We start from the raw sequence: 20243 nt of genomic DNA on the forward strand, positions 1-20243 counted from the left end.
TGATTTCTTTTTTAATAGGTCACTACTGTTTTTAATGAAGTCACATCATCTTTTGATTTGAATCCTCAAGTGTTACAGCAGTTAGATAGTAAACGACAGCAGGTCCACATGACAGTTACGGAGACCAACCAGGAGTGGCAAGTGCTGCAGTTGAGAGTGCATACTTTTGCTGCATGTGCAGTTGTGAGTTTGCAGCAGCTTCCAGAGAAATTAAATCCTATCATTAAGCCATTAATGGAAACAATTAAAAGAGAAGAGAATACACTAGTGCAGAACTATGCAGCTCAGTGCATAGCAAAACTACTTCAGCAGTGTACAACAAGGACACCCTGCCCCAATTCAAAAATTATTAAAAACCTCTGTAGCTCACTTTGTGTGGATCCATATCTAACTCCTTGTGTCACATGTCCAGTACCAACACAAAGCGGCCAGGACAATTCTAAAGGTATATATTTAAACCTTCATTTGGGGTAGAGAATTAACCACTTAAATTTGTTTTTATTTATTCATAGGTATCATTTAAGCACAAATCCAGTTTATGTTAGAGCTCTTTCCCATTTTGCATATATTGGTAATCAAATAACAACCCTCTAAACTCAAACTACTCATAAAAGACCTGATATTTCATATAAGATGATTGAAATCTGAGACAGGTGTTAACCTTTACCCTCTCTTTGAAGACCATCATTATAAGGTTTTAATGTTTAGGACTAGAAAACTTAATTGTATCAAATGCTGAATAAAAATTCTTCCTATAGGGGCACCTGGGTGGCTTAGTGGTTGAGCATCTGCCTTTGACTCAGGTCATGATCCCAGGGTGCTGGGATTGAGTCCTGCATCGGGCTCTCCATGGGGAGCCTGCTTCTCCTTCTGCCTGTGTTTCTGCCTCTCTCTGTCTGGGTCTCTCATAAATAAATAAAATCTTTTAAAAAAAATTCTTCCTATAAAACTCTGATTTCTCTAATTTAGTGCATGTTGTATAAGTGAATTCTATTATCTTTAGTAAATAATGCGTAACCATTCTGATTTCATCTGGAAAAAAATAATTGCTTTCTGCAGGCTAGTATCAAGGATGAATATTTTTTTTACATGCCATAGTCCTGTATGATTTACTTTTTGTTTGTTTATAAGATTTTGCCAAAGCAAATTATTCAAAATGTAATAGATTTACAACTTTGGTACAGTATAGGTCTTAAAAAGATAACAAACTGGAAGAAGAAAGTGGCATTTGGAATATCCACACCTTAAAACTATCATAGGATAACAGTCTCCCTTAGCCAACTCCTTGTGTTGTTTAAGCCAGTAATATTTTGCAGTGATCAATGTCAGGGTCTCAATTTATGGCGACTATGGACATTTCTTTTAGAGAGAACTTGCTTGCAGTGTTTTTTATTGTTTCTTTTTATGCCTAAAAGCAATCATTCATTTTTTAAAAAATTATTAGACCTTAACTGAAGGCTCAAAATCATTCTTGCATGCCATATTTCTTATTAACATGATTATGCAACTTTATATTAAGTATGATCCTATGCAAATATCAAAACATTTAATGTTGTAAATTATTGCTGTTTTGTTACTATTTCATTAGCCAAAGAAAATGTCATCAGCTTATAAAAATTGAGCCTTAAAGACATAGTTTTAAATATATGTTGTATCTCTTTTGGAGCAGGAAGCATTTGGTCACCTGTATTATACTTAAAAAGTTATTTACTTTTTTTCCTTTTAGGATCCAACTCTGAAAAAGATGGTATGCACCACACAGTCACCAAGCACAGAGGTATAATTACACTCTACAGACATCAGAAAGCTGCTTTTGCTATCACAAGTAGGCGAGGTCCTACCCCCAAAGCAGTGAAAGCTCAAATAGCAGATCTTCCTGCAGGAAGTAGTGGAAACATCCTTGTTGAACTTGATGAGGTAAATAATTGTTTTGGGTTTTTTTTTACTACTGTGATTTTTTTAAACAAGAAGTCTTACAGATTGAGAGCTAAATATGAGCCTCCTTTATTGTATTTTTATTTAATTTATTTTAATTTAATTTAACTTAATTTTTAAGATTTTTATTTTATTTATTCATGAGAGATAGAGACAGAGAGGCAGAGACCCAGGGAGAGCAGGCTCCATGCAGGGAGCCTGATGTGGGACTGGATCCTGGATCTCCAGGATCATGCCCTGGGCTGAAGGCAGGCGCTAAACCACTGAGCCACCCAGGGATCCCTTTTATTGTATTTTTATATTTTTAAGTGAAAGATGTGGAATTAATAACCTTTTGTAGTATTCTCACATGATCTAGAAAAACTGCAAACTTCTTCAGATTTCTGTTGTTATTTAGTTAATGTCAAATAATTATCACGTGGTTGACTTTTTAGTCAGCCTGAAATTTATTAAATGTGTGATACAAGATAGAGATCTAAATTTTTTTTTTCAATATGAATAGCCAGTTATCCCACTGTTGAATTCTTTCCTCCCTGGTTTATAATGGTACCTCTGTTATATACTATGCTTCATATATGTATCTGTTTGGGCTTTCTTTTCTATATCATTGGTCTACTTGTTCTGTAGTACAATCTTCTTTAAAGATAATTTAACAAGTGTCAATTTTTAAAATGTTTTCGGTGACTATATTAACAGTGGAATGATCTAGGTAGCTCCTTTGGTTGGCATGACATAGAAACTTACCTGGTTTAGCAATAAATTGTCAAAGCTAAAAGATGTGTATCTAATATATTTCTGTAAGATAGAGATATATTTTCAATTTCTTTTTAAATAAAAATCTTACCTTCTTACCTGTATTTCTTTTAAAATACTCTATGAATGGGATCCCTGGGTGGCGCAGCCGTTTGGCGCCTGCCTTTGGCCCAGGGCGCAATCCTGGAGACCCAGGATCGAATCCCACGTCGGGCTCCCGGTGCATGGAGCCTGCTTCTCCCTCTGCCTGTGTCTCTGCCTCTCTCTCTCTCTCTGTGACTATCATAAATAAATAAAAATTAAAAAAAAAAAAAGGAACTATAGGTATCTGATCTGCAGAGTCTTTAAATGTCTAAAAAAAAATAAAATATGAATGGAATTTTTTTTACTAACTCTATTCTTCCCATAATAATTTTAATAAAAAATTTACTGTGATTTGGGTATTTATATCTCTGTGGTTTACATAGTTCTTCCTTAACTTAAAAAGTAATTTCAAAAATAAATGCATCTTTCTGGACGTACAGTTTTTTTGTATAATAATTAAATTATTGCTAAGTAAGAGGTTATTAATCCTGTGATTAGTTTAAACTAATGCTCTTATTGTATCCTTTAAGTGAATATAAATTTAAAGACAGATCATTTTCTCTCCTTATCTTCTCCCTAGCTGGTAAGTTTCTTTGGGGTAGAGGGAAGGAAAAAAAAATGTCACTTAGAACTATCTCTAGAAACTGTCTATTCTTCTTTTCTTTATTTTTCAGTTCCAAAGAAGCATTTTACTTTGGATGGAAAAATCTAGTTTGGGGTTTTATGCCTATATAAATTTAAATATTAAAAGACATTTATAGTGATAAATAAGTTTATAGTTGCTTAATTGGTTAATAGTAACACCATGAATTTTTAGGTGGTGACTTTTAAATTCTCTTAGTAAAATTTAAAATGCATTAAACCTTTTTTTTTTTTTTTAACTTTCTTATCAACTAACGTTTTATTTTAGGCCCAGAAGCCTTACCTGGTACAGCGAAGAGGTGCTGAGTTTGCCTTGACTACTATAGTGAAGCATTTTGGTGGTGAAATGGCAGTGAAGTTGCCACATCTCTGGGATGCTATGGTTGGTCCATTGAAGAATACAATCGACATAAATAATTTTGGTGTGTACATATTTTTCTGAGTTGGACTTTGAAAAATTATTTACAAGGTGATACACACTTAAATCAATATATTTTAACAGATGGAAAGTCCCTCTTGGAAAAGGGAGATGGTCCTGCCCAAGAATTGGTGAATTCTCTGCAAGTGTTTGAAACAGCAGCAGCTTCAATGGATTCTGAGCTTCATCCCTTGGTAACTAACTAATGCAAGTGTAGTTTTCTTCTAATAAAACAAGTGGTTTTATTAAAAAGTCCTAAGGCTTAAAAAAGTAGAACTTTGATATCATCCCTAGTAATTGTATTTTCTTTTATGTGGTATGACTAGATTCCTTCTTTATTGACAGCACATTTCTTGTGGGCTTTGAGGCAGACCTGGGCACATAAATGTTAGAAAACCCACTTTGGGGTTTTCTAGAATATGGGGCAGTGGGGACAAGGCTTTGATGACACACAAGCCAGGTGTAAACAGGAAAGAAAGCTACAGCCCTATTAATTTATGCTATATTTAATAATACAGCTCTAAGAAAGAAAGAGCACAAGTAATGAAACTTCTTCCTAAGATAAGTGTAAAGGTAGTGGAAGTTGAAGCTAGTCAGTGGCAAAGAAAGAACATTGGTTTGTATTTTTTAACTATTAAATATTTCTGGGGTGCCTGGGTGGCTCAGTTAAGGTTAAGCATCTGCCTTCAGCTCAGATCATGATCTCAGGATCCTGGAATCTTGCCTTGCATCAGGCTCCCTGCTTAGTGGAGAGCCTCTTTCTTCCTCTCCATCTGCTGCTACTCCTGCTTGCGCGCGCACTCTCTCTCTCTTGCAAATAAATAAGTAAAATCTTAAAAAAATATATTTCTTACAAAAAAATTGTGAGAGGAGAAAAATAGAGAATTAAATTTTTTTTTTCATAGAAGGAAGCAGTATTTTTTCCATTTAACTGCAGTAGGAAGCTCTGCAATTTACAGCGTTAAGTGTTAAGCTCCCAATTTTCTATTCATATCTTTTTTTTAAGATTTTATTTACTTATTTATGATAGACACAGAGAGAGAGAGAGAGAGGCAGAGACACAGGCAGAGGGAGAAGCAGGCCCCATGCAGGGAGCCCGACATGGGACATGATCCTAGGACCCCAGGATCACTCCGTGGGCCAAAGGCGGCGCTAAACCGCTGAGCCACCCGGGCTGCCCAATTTTCTATTCATATCTAAAAGAAAAGGGTGATTCTAGGAGAAAGAGTCAAAACTTTTCTGTTTATATACAGTAATGAAGTTATATTTTTATACTTCTTAAGTTTCGCTGATTTATCATTGGTAAAGAAGGGGAGAATCCATGTATAAAGTTAAAGAAACTCTTTTTCTATGATCAGCTTAACATTCATCTGAGCTGTAAGGCTAGTCTATTGAGCATATATCTGATTCTCATCAGATTAGTTCTAATATTCCATGCAGCAGGCATTTATTAATGAGATATATTGTGTTACTGTGATCATAATGCCTATGGTAAGCCAGAAAGTTAAAGTGGAATATACCTACCAAAGGATGGTGCCTAGAACAAGATCAGGATCACTCAACCCAGTGAATAAAAAGTGTGTATGTGGGAGTACCAGGCTGGCTCAGTTAGTAGAGCAGGTGACTCTTGATCTTGTCATGAGTTCAGCCTCACATTAGGCATAGAGCTTACTTGAGGGGGAAAAAAAGTATGTACCTAAACCTAAGCCAGAGCTACCAAATTGGGAGGGAGACTGGCGATGTGTGGTGTCATTTCTCTAGCCTCAGAAGGAGAGTCTTAACAGATACCTTTTCACGTGCACCCTGATGTCTTAAGAACAGGAGAAGTTCTGCAACTTTTATTTTTTTATTTTTATTTTTTTTAAATTTTTATTTATTTATGATAGTCACAGAGAGAGAGAGAGAGGCAGAGACGCAGGCAGAGGGAGAAGCAGGCTCCATGCACCGGAAGCCCGATGTGGGATTCGATCCTGGGTCTCCAGGATCGCGCCCTGGGCCAAAGGCAGGCGCCAAACCGCTGCGCCACCCAGGGATCCCTGCAACTTTTATTTTAAATAGAGTTTCAGTACCTTAGTTCAGATTCAGATAAATTTTTTTGTTGAGGATGTTTTTACAATAATGGTTGAAGTAATTGGAGATATTCTTGAATTTAGAGTCATTTAGAACATCAAGAACCTCTGAGTATGGACTATAATAGTTATATTTTAAATGATAGATCCCTTAATGAATATTCTGATTGTCTTAAACTTTTTATTTTTAGTTGGTACAGCATTTGCCTCATCTTTATATGTGCCTTCAATACCCCAGCACTGCAGTGAGGCACATGGCTGCTCGTTGTGTAGGCATCATGAGCAAAATAGCTACCATGGAAACAATGAATATTTTTTTGGAGAAGGTTCTTCCATGGCTGGGAGCAATTGATGACAATATCAAACAGGAGGGTGCAATTGAAGCACTTGCATGTATCCTTTTCAATTTTTACAAACTTCAGAAATTATATTCATTTTATTTAAGGATGACTAAAATAATTTAAATGTTCGTAAGTAACCTGTCTTGTTCCAAAATAAAACTACTTTGTTATATTTTATTTTGAAGTATCTTTATATTACATTATAAATACATTATAAAAATGTATTTACATTTAATTTGAAAATATTCACACTTTGAAGAATTGCTATTTAAGAGATTTTAATCATCAAAAATAATTTTAGGTACTTTATGAAATATATTTCTGGTAACTGACATTGGTATATAATCAGTATTGTATTAGTACTAATCAGATACTTGTATGTAGTCCATATATTATAAACATGTTTGCAAAGTTGATTATGTGGATGGAAAATGACTAACTGTACTAAATAAGTAGAGATACACAGGCAAGCTTTTTGCTATGAGTACCATAGTATCTACTGACGTTCTTTAATTCAAAGTATCTGAAAGATGTTTCTGAGAGCAAGAAATATGGATGGAGATCAAATCAGTAGATACCGGATCAGAAATGCTGAAGATTTGAGGAGGACTGAACTTACTGGGCCTTGCTGTGTCCAGTTTATGATTGTCAGGGTCATGGTAGGAAATTTGGAATTAATCTTTGAGTGACATTGAATTGTGCTACCTTGCTTGCAGTGTAACTCATTTTATTTTGATATTGGAATTCTAGGAACTTGCAAGAATTTCTCTATGAGAAAAACCTGATTAAAATTTCTTCCAACCTCTCTCAGATGAAAAACCCAATTTTATGGTCTTAAGAGAAAGTTACATAATATTTACAAAGGAGGAACAGTGTACAAATGCTGTTAGAAGTTACAATCTTGATATATCTGTTTGTGAAAGCATTTACCTCAAAACAGTTTAGAAATTTCCTTAATAACTTAATCAGGTGTAATGGAACAACTGGATGTTGGTATTGTTCCATATATTGTCCTTTTAGTTGTGCCTGTGTTGGGAAGAATGAGTGATCAGACAGACAGTGTAAGATTCATGGCTACACAGTGCTTTGCAACACTAATTAGACTCATGCCACTTGAGGTAAGTTGAAATACTTGGTTTACAGACTTAAATGTTTTCTGTAACTTCACCTGTAATGTAATTCTTTTAGAATGATGTCAGGTGAAAAAAGTATCATGAATATGTTTATAAGCATTAGGATATAAATTTTATATTTTAATGGATATAAATATTTATGTTTTCAACATAGGGTTTTAAGTAAAACTGGTTCCTAAAAGAATGATCATTTATTGATGCTATTCTAGAAACAGAATTGTTCCCAAGTATCCCTGATAACTTCTAGGTAAAGATTGTGTGCCAAAGTTTACATGCAAGGTAAATTTAAGGGATGATAATCAAAAGTGTAAAAAGCAAATGAAGTGTCTTTGGAAGTGTGGAGAAAGCAAACTAGAAGGTTGGTTGGAGACTTTTGGAATATATTCATGGGCTGGAAATAATATATGTGGCCAGTGCAGGAAGTAAGTGACTTGAAGTAAGGGAAGGGCCAGGACCCTGCCCTTAACTGCTTAACATATTTTGATGGGATTTTTATAATTCAGGAAATTCAGTGTGTATCAGTTGTTCCTTTTTACGGCTAAATAGTATTCCATTGTATGGCTATACCATGTTTTGTTTATCTACTTACCATTGATGGACTTGTGGATTTTGTTATCACCTTTTGATAGTTAACAAGTAATGCTACTATGAACATGCACTTAAAAGTCTTTGTGTGGATATATGCTTTTATATCTTTTGAGAAGATATCTAGAAATGGAATTACTGGGTCATATGATGTTGAACTTTTTGAGAAATTGCCAAGTCATTTTTCTAAGTAACTGTACCATTTTACATTTCTACTGCAAAGTATGAACATAAGTTGGATAGGTTCTATAAAAAAAAGTTTGGCTATGTCTGCTGAAGTTGAAGATTCCTATCCCAATAACCCAGCAAATTCATCCTAGATATATATCCTAGAGAAATTCATACACATGTACCAAGACATTTATCCTTAAGAATATTTATCATAGCAGTAGTCTGACACCACTCAGATGTTATCACCAGTGGAGTAGAGGTGTTAACTGGATAACTGTGGTGGGAGTGATGATGATGCTACGTAAGAATGAATAAAGTAGAAACACAACAATATTAATCTTTCACATAAGATTCCATTTTTATGAAGTTCAAAATAGATAAAAGTACATGGAATGCATACTTACTTGATAAAGGCGTAAAGAAAAGTAAGAAAGAGGTTGCCTTGAAAGTCAGTAAAGTGATTACCTTTTAGGGAAAGGAGAGTGGGTTATCACTGAGAAGGAGCATATGGGATCTTCTAGGATTATGGCAGGGCTGTTTTTATTGATCTGCTAATGGTTATAAAGTTGTTTTTATAAAAATGGTACATTTATTTATATATTTCTCTACATGGTTTATTCCACAATAAAAAGTATTAAAATAACTGCCATTACAAAAAAAATAGGCTACTATATGGAAAGGCACAAGTTATTTCCAGAATAGTTTCCATCCTCTGCTTCCTAGGTCTTATTCATATTTTCAAATTCTTGGTCCTTGGATCATCTTTGTAAACTAAATTGTCAGTCCCCTTGGTCCTTTCCCATTTTGGAATCGATGAGTGATAGGAAACCATCATGTGTTCTTTGAGGAAAAGAGTAGATGCTGAAAACAGTGTTTTAAGAAAATTAATTTAACAGCTGAAAGCTTAATAGCTGTTAGGAAAATCAGTTTAGTAGTTATTTATGGATTAGAATGGAAGTACCCCAAAACAGAGCCCAATCCATTGTGAGGTTATAGTCTTTTTTTTTTTTTTGAGGTAATCTCCACATCTAGCTCTAACTTACAACCCTGAGATCAAGAGTCACACGTTCTACCAATGTGCCCCAAGTCTTTTTTTTTTTTTAAGGGTATACTAACAATATTTGATAAACAGATTGGCAAAGTAAAGAGACTTTGACCATTAGAGATTGAGAAAAGATTAGTAAACTTCTCTATGTTGTCAAAATGATAAGAATGTGATCCATATTTTACTTTTGGCTATGATAGAAAAACAGTGACCAGGGCACCTGACTGGCTCAATTAGTAGAGCATGCAACTCTTGATCTATGGATTGTAAGTTCAAGTCCCATGTTGGGAGATTACTTAAAAATAAGATCTTTTAAAAAAAAAAAAAGATCTTTAAAAAGAAAATAGAGGGATGCCTGGGTGGCTCAGTGGTTGAGCGTCTGCCTTTGGCTCAGGGTGTGTAATCCTGGGGTCCTGGGATGGAGTCCCACATTGGGCTCCCTGTAGGGGGCTTGCTTCTCCCTCTGCCTATCTCTGCTTCTCTCTCTGTGTCTCTCATGAGTAAATAAATAAAAAATCTAAAAAAAAAAAAAGAGAAAAAATAGAAAATCAGATTTTTCCTCCCATCTTAACTAGAAGACTAGACAAAATGAATCCAAAAGTGATTTTCAGATGTTAAACAACCGGCAACATGGAATAGTATCATGGGAGAAGAGAAACAAATGGAGTATCCTACCTTGCTTTCTGGAGTGGGATTCAGGCCATAGGACAAGGAAGTGAAAACTAAACTGAGCTTTCACAGTCTCACCAAGTTCAAATGGTCAATCATTCAGAGCATAGGGTAAGACAAGAAGGCTAGAATTTATAACACAGAGTACCCAAAAAGGAGTTGCTGCACAGAGAAGAAGCTCCAGAAGTACACACTAGTGCCGAGTATTCATCTGGGTATGTGTGTGTTTAAGACTAGAAGAAGAAAAATGATTGAAAGGAGTAGGTGGAAGAATTCCCAAAGCTCAGAAAGGGCCAGGAATAGTTTGTTTCCACCAAGCTGAATCAGAAGACCTTCCACCATTTAGAGCATTAACTAAATACAGTCTTTAGAAGTATATTGCCTGAGTGTAGTGTAGGATCAGATTAGCCCTTGACAAAATGCTTATTTGAACTGCCCTTAACAAAGCTTTAAAACCTTAATGGGTAGCCCGGGGGGCTCAGCGGTTTAGCACCGCCTTCGACCCAGGGTGTGATCCTGGAGATCTGGGTTCGAGTCCTGCATTGGGCTCCCTGCATGGAGCCTGCTTCTCCCTGTGCCTCTGCCTCTGTCTCTCGTGAATGAATAAATAAAATCTTAAAAAAAAAATGATTTCAAGTAACTTAAACTGCACCCTAGAAAATGACTCTAAAATATTAAAACCAAAAAAATCCAGCATCCAATAATGTAAATGAAGTTTAGCACTCACCAAAAAATGACAAGATATGAAAATATATCCAATAACCGTTAGAAAAGTCCATCAATAGAAACAGACCCTGAAGTGACCTAGATAATAGAACTAGTAGACAAGGACATTAAAATATACCCTATATGTTCAAGAAGGCAGAGGAAAGCATGAATGTAATGATCAAAGTGGAAGATAAAAGAACAAACCAAATTGAACTTGTTGAAATGAAAAATACAATTACAAATAAAAACACACTATATGGGATTAATAGCAGGTTGGGTACTACAAAAGAAAAGATTACTAAGTTTGAAGATGTTGCAGTAGAAGCAAGAATGTCATGCAAATATATTCCTATTCTACTCTATCTTGATTTCCTCTGTTATATCTTCACAGGAAGAACATGTACTTTTCTGAAATATATACTGAAAAGGATTCAGGGAATATCAGCCAGTGATTTTGACAAATGCTCTAATTCCCTGCATTATTAGTAACTGTTGCTGATTTTATAGGAGTTGGAATGAGGAAAATACAGAAGAGTTACTGGCACTGAATAATATTTATGACTCTTAGACTTTGGGTTTTGTTGGTAGGGAGTGGACCTTGTTAGATGGCCTTATAGCTGGTTGTCACTTATTAAAAATTCCATGAAGACAGATGTTTGAAAATTTTGTTATTTCTTTGTAAAGCATTGTGCAGAAAGGCCTCATTTTGATGATTATCATTATGCTATTAGATGTGCTAAAGTATTAGTTTCTATCTTACTAGAGTTATTAAAACCTTTTGAAAATATAGCACGTAGTTACTTTAAAAAATCAATATATATACTTCATTCCTCCGATACTATTTCTCATGTTATATGGAATATATATTTTAATTGACTTTAATTGAAATTATGTTTGCAGAATTTTACTTCCCCCACTGCCCCAAGAATTTTACATTTCTTTCTTTTTTTTTTTTTTTTTTAAGATTTTATTTATTTATTCATGAGAGACACAGAGGGAGAGAGAGAGAGAGAGAGAGAGGCAGAGACACAGGCAGAGGGAGAAGCAGGCTCCATGCAGGGAGCCTGACGTGGAACTCGATCCAGGGTCTCCAGGATCATGCCCTGGACTGAAGGTGGTGCTAAACCCCTGAGCCACCCAGGCTGCCCGAATTTTACATTTCTTATCTTTAGAGACACCATAGGGTAGTAGTACTCAAACTTTTTGGTCTGAGGATCTCACTACATTCTTAAAAATTAAAGACCCCAAAGAGCTTTTATCATAATTTCTATAATAGAAATTAAAACTGAGAAGTGTAAAAAAGATTAATTCATTTAATAAGCCCATTGGATGTTACCATCAGTAATATTTTTTAAATGAAAAATAACTTTTTTCTAAAAAGTGAGAAGAGTGATATTGTTTGACATGTTTGCATATTTCTCTTATGCCTGGTCTAATAGATAGCTGGATTTGCTTGGGCATTCACTCTGTTGCAACATGTTTCTCTGGTTGAGGTATATCAAGAAAGTCAAGCCTCAGGGATAGGTAGTCAGAAAAGTGAACAGTATTTGACAGCCTTTTGAGATAATTGTGGATATTCTTTTATCTGATAGCATACCAAAGTTCAAAAAGAGAAAACTTACTAAATTTATGTGCAGTGTGGAATATAAAATCCTATCAATGAATGTAAAATCTCTCATTAAAATTTATTGATTTCTCTTACACTTTTGAATAGATCTTTTACCCATACATGTTTTTTTGACATCAGCGTTGGTCATTTGGAAAATATTAGTTCACAGAGTTATATAAATCTTTTAAAGTTAGTATATTTTAAAGTTAGTATATTTCGTTGTAAAATAGCAAAAAATCAGGGCAGCCCCGGTGGCCCAGCAGTTTAGCGCCACCTTCAGCCTGGGGTGTGATCCTGGAGACCCAGGATCGAGTCCCAAGTCAGGCTCCCTGCATGGAGCCTGCTTCTCTCTCTGCCTGTGTCTCTGCCTCTCTCTCTCTCTCTCTCTGTCATGAATAAATAAATAAAATAAAAAAGATGAAAAAAACAAAAAATCAAATTCATAATATCACCAACAGAAAATTCCTTTTAAGTATTGGGAAGCTTATCCTTATGCTCAAGCTCACGGTGCTATTTCTTTTGGAAGATTGAATTTTATGACTAACAACAAGTTATGTCAGTTTTCCTTGAAGTGGCAAATTTTATTTTTTGAGAAAATGTTGGCCAAGCAGCCAACTCAGAATAACTGTAGTTATAGGTCAGTCCATTTGAGTAAAACGTTGTTCTGTGAAAAATAGCTCAGTCAGATCATAATTTAAACAGTCTCACAGTGCTTTTCCTCAGCATATTGTATTTTGAAATGCAGCAAATGTGTTTTATGTGTACTTCACCTTTTATTGCACATGTTAAAAAGTGTGCATTCAAGGGTTGAGGTCTAATAAAATAATTTTTACTGCTTTAACTGAAACTGGCTTTAAAAAAATGCTGGTTTATAGCTCTAACACAGTGACTACTGGTACATTTAGTGCTGTTGCCTTGATTCTTTCTGAGACATAAGCAGTTTTGCCTGCCATTATTTTGCAGCATCAGTGCAAATGTCAACACAGTGAAAAAAGCAAACAGTGTCTTTTATTATGAAATAGCTTTGACCTGAATGATCCTTTGAAAAAGTTTTGGGGATCCTGAGGGAATCTGCAACCTATTTTGAGAAAAAATATTGTAACACTAAAATTGAGAAGCTCCAGTAACAACATTGTATTTAAAATAAGCTAGGCAGTTCTGTCTGCCTCTTTATCAAGTAATGCCTGGTATGGGAGGGGAAAAAAATAACTGTTCTTTAAAATACCTCAAATGTGTTTATTTAGTAGTCTTATAGCACTTTTAATACCAGTCACATTTAAACTGTTGTCCAGTCTTTAAAATTTGTTATTGGGGCACCTGGGTAGCTTCAGTTGGTTAAACATCTGACTTCGGCTCATGTCGTGATCTCAGAGACATGGGATTGAGCCCAGCATCAGGCTTTGCATGCAGCAGGGAGTCTGTTTCTCCCTCTTCCTCTGCCACCACACCCGCGGACCCCCTTCCCCCCAACTTGTGTGCTCACTTGCATGTGTATTCTCTCTCAAGATCTTTAAAAATATATTACTTATTTTTATTTATTACTATTTTTGAATAATTTTTTCCATATTTATATTTTGAGAAGACTTAAATTATTTCATAATCTGAGTATGAAAACATTAACTATGGTAAATAGTTTTAATATACTTTTAAAAAATTACTTCAGGCAGGCATTCCAGACCCTCCAAATATGTCAGAAGAACTAATCCAATTGAAAGCCAAGGAGCGACACTTTTTGGAGCAATTATTAGATGGGAAAAAATTAGAAAATTATAAAATACCAGTACCCATCAATGCTGAACTCAGAAAATATCAGCAGGTAAAGTTTTATACTTACCTTATAGATCATGATTATTCCTTTCAATGTACCTAGAAGAATTTTTAAAATTGATTTAGTAAAATCTTGTGTTTAGTGTCTTTATACCTATTTTTCTTTTGCCTACAGAAATAAAAATTTTATAGGAAAAAATTTTTCATGATTTGTTCACATTTATAATTTTTCTTTTTCTCCCAACCTTTCAGGATGGTGTGAACTGGTTAGCATTTCTTAATAAGTATAAACTTCATGGAATTCTATGTGATGACATGGGTTTAGGAAAAACTTTACAGTCCATCTGCATTCTAGCAGGAGATCATTGTCACAGGTAATTTAAAATGTTATTTTTTGAAAAGAGCTTTCAGATGCTGAGAAATGTAAATAAGCCAATTAATTCATTGTGTTTTATTGTTGAAAAGGGCCCAAGAATATGCAAGATCAAAATTGGCAGAATGTATGCCACTTCCTTCTTTGGTGGTTTGTCCTCCAACATTAACAGGTCACTGGGTGGATGAAGTAGGTAAATTTTGCTCCAAAGAATATCTCAATCCACTACACTATACTGGACCTCCTACTGAAAGAATAAGGTAAGAACTATACAACAAAAAAATGTTTAATCTTTGCTTTAAGAACTTTAGAAGGATAAAATTTATTGAAAATGAATTCTAGTTTTTTGGTTGTCAGAAACTTTAACTTATTTAAGAAAGATGAATATACATTATAAAGGTATAATCAGTGAGACCCATCAAAGTTTAAGGACTTTAGCCATTGTTAACAGTCAATTGGGTTTTCTAAGTATTTGACCTAGGAACCAAAGCCATTCTGTATGCTCTTCTTGGGAGCCTTGTGGTCATAACATATCTTTCTCTAAGAGCTCCCTCATCCCCAAAATGCTTTTGCTCCACAGTGGCTGCTCTGGCTGCCCTGATAACCATAGCATCACTAGAGTTCTATTAGCTTTACCCTTTTTCTCTTAAACTAGTACATCCCTTATGTTCCTAAATACAAATTTTGAAGAGCAGAATTTCATTGATTTCTGTTCATCTTTTAAAGCATGGGGAGTCATAGGTTGCTGATTAGTCTAGGTTTGCTGCCCTTCTGTATCTGTAATAGTTAACATACAGTAAGCATTTATTAGCCAGACGTTATTCTTAGTAGTTTTACATTTATGTAAAATTGTGTATTTGCACAATCACCATATGAGGTATGGTTATTATTTTTGTTCCCAGTTTGCAGATAAAAGCCTAAGACATGGGGCCTGGGTCCAAGGTCACACAGCTAATTAAATGGGCAGAGTGAGGATTTGAACACAGGCAAGTCAACAGCTTGCACTCTTAAAGAATTTACTGTAGTGTCTGTCAGAATTTCTTCATTTAAAAGTGAAAACTCGAACTAGCTTAAGCAAATAGGAAATTCATTAATTCACTAAATTGAGAATTTTGGGGGTGATTTCTTGCTTCAGGCCCATCTAGATTGCTCTATTTGCTCTTCCTCCCCATACATAGCTTGTTTTTTGGTCTCTGCAATTGTTGGATAAGATGACCATAGACAGGATGCTAGGTGGCTCAGTCAGTTGAGTGTGCAACTCTTGATCTCAGCTCAGGTCTATCTTGAAGTTGAGAGTTCAAGCCCTGCATTGGGCTCCATTGGACATGGAGCCTACTTAAAAAAACAAATCACCATAGACAGTCTTAAACTCACATTCTCTTAGCTTGGCAACTATAGTAACAGAGATCTTCTCTCTTCTATCATGGTTATATCAATACTGGAAATGATTTGGATCATCCTCCCAAACCAGTCCTTATGGTCAGGAGATAAAATATTGTGATGAATGACTCAGCCTGGTTCAGTGTTCCATCTCTTTGGTGATTATGGGGACATGTGGCTCCCTCTTCCCCAGCACAGCATGGAGTTTGGAAGGAATAATGCCTTTAAAGAAGAGGTGTTAGCAGATAAAGTATCCATCACAGTTTGAATCAGGTACCCACCTCTTTTCTAGTCAGACTGAGTTAGGCTAACAAGGCCAAGTCAAAAGAATAGTCTTCAGGTAGCAGGCTCATGGATGTAGAGCAGGCAAAAAGGAAAGTTGAATTTAGCAGGCACATTGAAAACACCTTGTCAGATGGTAGCTGTAATATCCCTTTAAAATTACTTTATAGACTTCACAGATTGCTTGCTTCCTAACCTTACTTATTTTTAAATATAGGTTACAGCATCAAGTAAAAAGGCACAATCTGATAGTGGCTTCATATGATGTTGTGAGAAATGACATAGATTTCTTTAGGTAAGAATTAAATTTTTTTTCTTTAGAAAAATTTAGTATCAAAATTTGAAAAGAGTTAATATCTTCCTGTCTGAAAGACTCTTCATATAGTTATTGCCATAATACTAAAAGATGGTTTTTTTTTTTTTTTTTTTTTTTTTGCTTATTCTCCCTTAGAAATATTAAATTTAACTACTGTATTCTTGATGAAGGCCATGTCATCAAAAATGGAAAAACAAAATTGTCTAAAGCGGTAAAACAACTCACTGCTAATTATAGGATTATTCTTTCTGGAACACCAATCCAGGTAATTATTGACTGTTCTCTCTATATAGATTTGCCATGTGGAAAGAAGACTTGACATTTGGCAGGGAATTAAGGAAGTGTTTTTCTTTTTTTAGCTTATAAGAAGGTTAATTTCCAGTTATTGTGTTTTATAGTGGTTCATTTGATTTGTAATAGTATCTGAGCAAAACAGGTTTTAAAAGCAATGTGAAGGGGTGCCTGGATGGCACAGTAGATTAAGTGTCTGACTCTTGGTTTTAGTTCTGAGTCATGTTCTCAGGGTCATGAGATCAAGTCCCCACTCAGTGTGAAGTCTGCTTGGGACTCTCTCCTTCTGCCCCTTCCCACCATCCTTTATCTCCCTCTCCCCCTCCTTCTCTCTCTCTCTCTAAAGTAAATAAATCTGGGGCACCTGGGTGGCTCAGTGGTTGAGGTTTGCCTTTGGCTCAGGTCGTATCCCAGGGTCCTGGGATCAAGTTCAACATCAGGCTTCCCGCAGAGAGTCTGCTTCTCCCTCTGTGTATGTTTCTGCCCCTCTCTGTTTCTTTCATGAATAAATAAATAAAATCTTTAAAAAAATAAAAACATTGGGAAGCTAGAGCTGATTCAGAGGGGAATCCTCATTTGGTAGGGGTGTGAATACCTGGGGTTAGAAGGGAATTGGAAAAGATTTAAGAAACTTGTGATGGAAAAGGAAGGAGATGGGTAAATTCATAGAAATCTTTTGGGATTCCTGGTGGCTTGGTGGTTGAGTGTCTGCCTTTGGCTCTGGGCGTGATCCTGGGACCCAGGATTAAGTCCCACATCAGGCTCCCTGTGGGGAACCTACTACCTACTTTTCCTCTGCCTCTCTCTCTGTGTCTCATGAATAAATAAATAAATCTTTAAAAAAAAAAAGAAAAAGAGAGAAATCTTCTGATACTTTTGAGAGATTCTATAATGTTCCAGAGGAATGGTTGCCAATGTTCACACTTAGCTTCCATAGCCAACGCCAATGGAAAGATACCCTTCATTATTCTCCAAAGAGTGGAAGGGTGAACACCAGGTGACCTCTGAGATTCCTTCTGACTCTTAAAAAAGTGGACAGTTCTTTGTTTACGTCTTTGTTACTTTTCTTTTAAATTTAATTTTGGTGATGGACTGATCAGTGTGTTAGGATTTTGTTCTTTAAGTGAATGCTTATTGTTCACAATATTACTTTCACAACATGTTTGGTTTTTGGTTTGCTTAAAGGCCATCTTTCTTTCTCCCTTCCCCACCTGAACATTTTAGCCCTGAATCTGTAAGGGTTTTTGCACTGAAGACCCATGGTAGTCCAGAGTTAGGAGGCAGAGCCTATGTCCGATTAGAAGGGTGTCCATATGGGAGGGCAGCCCACCATGATGAACCAGAGTCTGAGGGAGATGAAGAGGGCTTCTGGAAAGGAATAAGGGGGTGGGGATGGTACCTTAGGATCCACACATATTGGCAATGCATCCAAAATGAAAAAGTGCTGATTTCTTTCTTTTCTTATTTTTTCTTACGTTTTAAAAAATGAAACTTCAGTAATAGAATTGGAAAAGAACCTGTGTTTATTTGTCATGACCCTTGAATACTGGATAGACTTGACCTATAATGAAACTCTTCTAGGTTTTCCTTAAGAAATACTGATGTTGGCCAAGGTCTTTAAATCTTGCTGTTAATTTTAGTATCAGAGATAAAAGAATCAGAAACATCCATCTTTCTCTTTTCTTTACTACTTGATAGATGCCATCAGTAGGATTTAAACACTATGGGCCGGGATCCCTGGGTGGCGCAGCAGTTTGGCGCCTGCCTTTGGCCCAGGGCGCGATCCTGGAGACCCGGGATCGAGTCCCACGTCGGGCTCCCGGTGCATGGAGCCTGCTTCTCTCTCTGCCTATGTCTCTGCCTCTCTCTCTCTCTCTCTTTCTGTGTGACTATCATAAATAAATTTAAAAAAAAATTTAAAAAAATAAACACTATGGGCCAAGTCTTATTCTGGTGGAGGAGACTTGAAATTCTACCGAATGAGATAGAATATTTTCTCCAAGAATACAGATGTGAATTTTACACATTAAAATCTGACTATATATAAAAATGTGGTTGATTACCCCCCTCGTGTATGTCATCATAATGAGCTTTCATTAATACTCCATTTTTCAAGTGTAAGGAAATAATTCCAGTACAAAAGATAACTGATGTTCTTTTCTTATACATAGAACAACGTTTTGGAGCTGTGGTCATTATTTGATTTCCTCATGCCAGGATTTTTGGGGACTGAACGCCAGTTTGCTGCTCGATATGGTAAACCTATATTAGCAAGTAGGGATGCTCGAAGCTCTAGTCGAGAACAAGAAGCAGGTATGAAAAAGATGTAATTCAATACTCTGCAAGTGACTCTAACTTATTCCTAACTTTTTTGAAGTCATTTTCTCTTACTGTTAATAGGTGTTCTTGCAATGGATGCACTGCACCGCCAAGTCCTGCCATTTCTTTTGAGAAGAATGAAAGAAGATGTTTTGCAGGATCTTCCACCCAAAATTATTCAAGACTACTACTGTACTCTTAGTCCTCTGCAGGTTAGAAATCTGGTGATTGTGGTTGTTGGTGGTATGTTTATTAGGAGAATGCTTTGAAAAAGTCACACAAGTATTGAATAAAGGGGATTAGACTTTGCTTTATCACTCCAGCCTAGTCTCTACTTTCATAGAGTTTAGGAATATTCTGTTTTAAATAGGTAGAGATAGGATCTGAATGAATCTTTTTGCACATTTGAATATGTGCATTTTGCATATGGCATTAAAACAAAAGCCAGTATCATAGTTGCTTTCTTATATGTTGAATTAACCAGAAATTTTGCGAGATTAAATGATAAAGAAATGAGCCAATGTTTATAAGGCCCAAAAATCTGCCTGTAATGTCATATCTTCACAACAGCATTATAGGTACTGTCAGTCCCCTCTTTTGCAAATAAGGAAAGGGAAGCTCAGAAAAGTTAAGTAACTTACTCAAGATTATATAGCTAATATATATATATATATATATATATATATATATATATATATATATATCAGGGCTGAGTTTCAAACCTGGGAAGTGGGACCTCATCCCTTTAAAAGTACTATTGCATTACCAGTAAATTTTTGCAATAAGATGGCTTTTGCACAGTTCTGATTTTGTACAGAGACCATTATCAAGGGAATTTATTTTAGTTTTTTTTTTTTAAAGGAATTTATTATATGCCTTTCCTTGTGTAGTATTTTGTCTTCTTAGGAAGATATGCCTATAATTAGAATTTTATTTTAACTTTATGTTTTAGGTTAGTTTGCATCCATCCATTTCAGCATTGAGTTGCTTTAGCATGGTAAAATGAAGAAAAGATATATAGACACACCCAGAAACTTAGTCTTTCGTCTCCTATCTGTACAACTTAAGTTTAGAGCTTAACAGGACACTAATCTAGATGCTGAGATTTCTGTGATCATTTATGTTATCTACTTCAACTGTCTGGGCCTCCAATCCTCATTTGTAAAAATTGGATTAGTATTTCTTTTTTTTTTAAATTTTTTTATTTATTTATGATAGTCACAGAGAGAGAAAGAGAGAGAGGCAGAGACATAGGCAGAGGGAGAAGCAGGCTCCATGCACCGGGAGCCCGATGTGGGATTCAATCCCGGGTCTCCAGGATCGCGCCCTGGGCCAAAGGCAGGCGCCAAACCG

The 20243-nt window shown here is 35.7% G+C and overlaps 1 protein-coding gene across 2 annotated transcripts in view; it reads left to right on the forward strand.

The window, feature by feature from the left end:
- BTAF1 (B-TFIID TATA-box binding protein associated factor 1) overlaps nt 1-20243 on the forward strand; it is a 94550-nt gene that overhangs the window by 57383 nt on the left and 16924 nt on the right. For both annotated transcript variants that reach the window (XM_055334420.1, XM_055334421.1), the window contains 13 exons: nt 19-445; nt 1727-1917; nt 3683-3836; nt 3917-4026; nt 6093-6294; nt 7212-7360; nt 13826-13978; nt 14182-14303; nt 14395-14562; nt 16182-16259; nt 16416-16545; nt 18743-18884; nt 18972-19102. In XM_055334420.1, coding sequence (XP_055190395.1) covers nt 19-445; nt 1727-1917; nt 3683-3836; nt 3917-4026; nt 6093-6294; nt 7212-7360; nt 13826-13978; nt 14182-14303; nt 14395-14562; nt 16182-16259; nt 16416-16545; nt 18743-18884; nt 18972-19102 — 2157 coding nt within the window. The remainder of the gene's footprint in view (nt 1-18; nt 446-1726; nt 1918-3682; nt 3837-3916; nt 4027-6092; nt 6295-7211; nt 7361-13825; nt 13979-14181; nt 14304-14394; nt 14563-16181; nt 16260-16415; nt 16546-18742; nt 18885-18971; nt 19103-20243) is intronic.

Source organism: Nyctereutes procyonoides, unplaced genomic scaffold, assembly GCF_905146905.1.
Source record: "Nyctereutes procyonoides isolate TBG_1078 unplaced genomic scaffold, NYPRO_anot_genome, whole genome shotgun sequence".
NCBI lineage: Eukaryota > Metazoa > Chordata > Mammalia > Carnivora > Canidae > Nyctereutes > Nyctereutes procyonoides.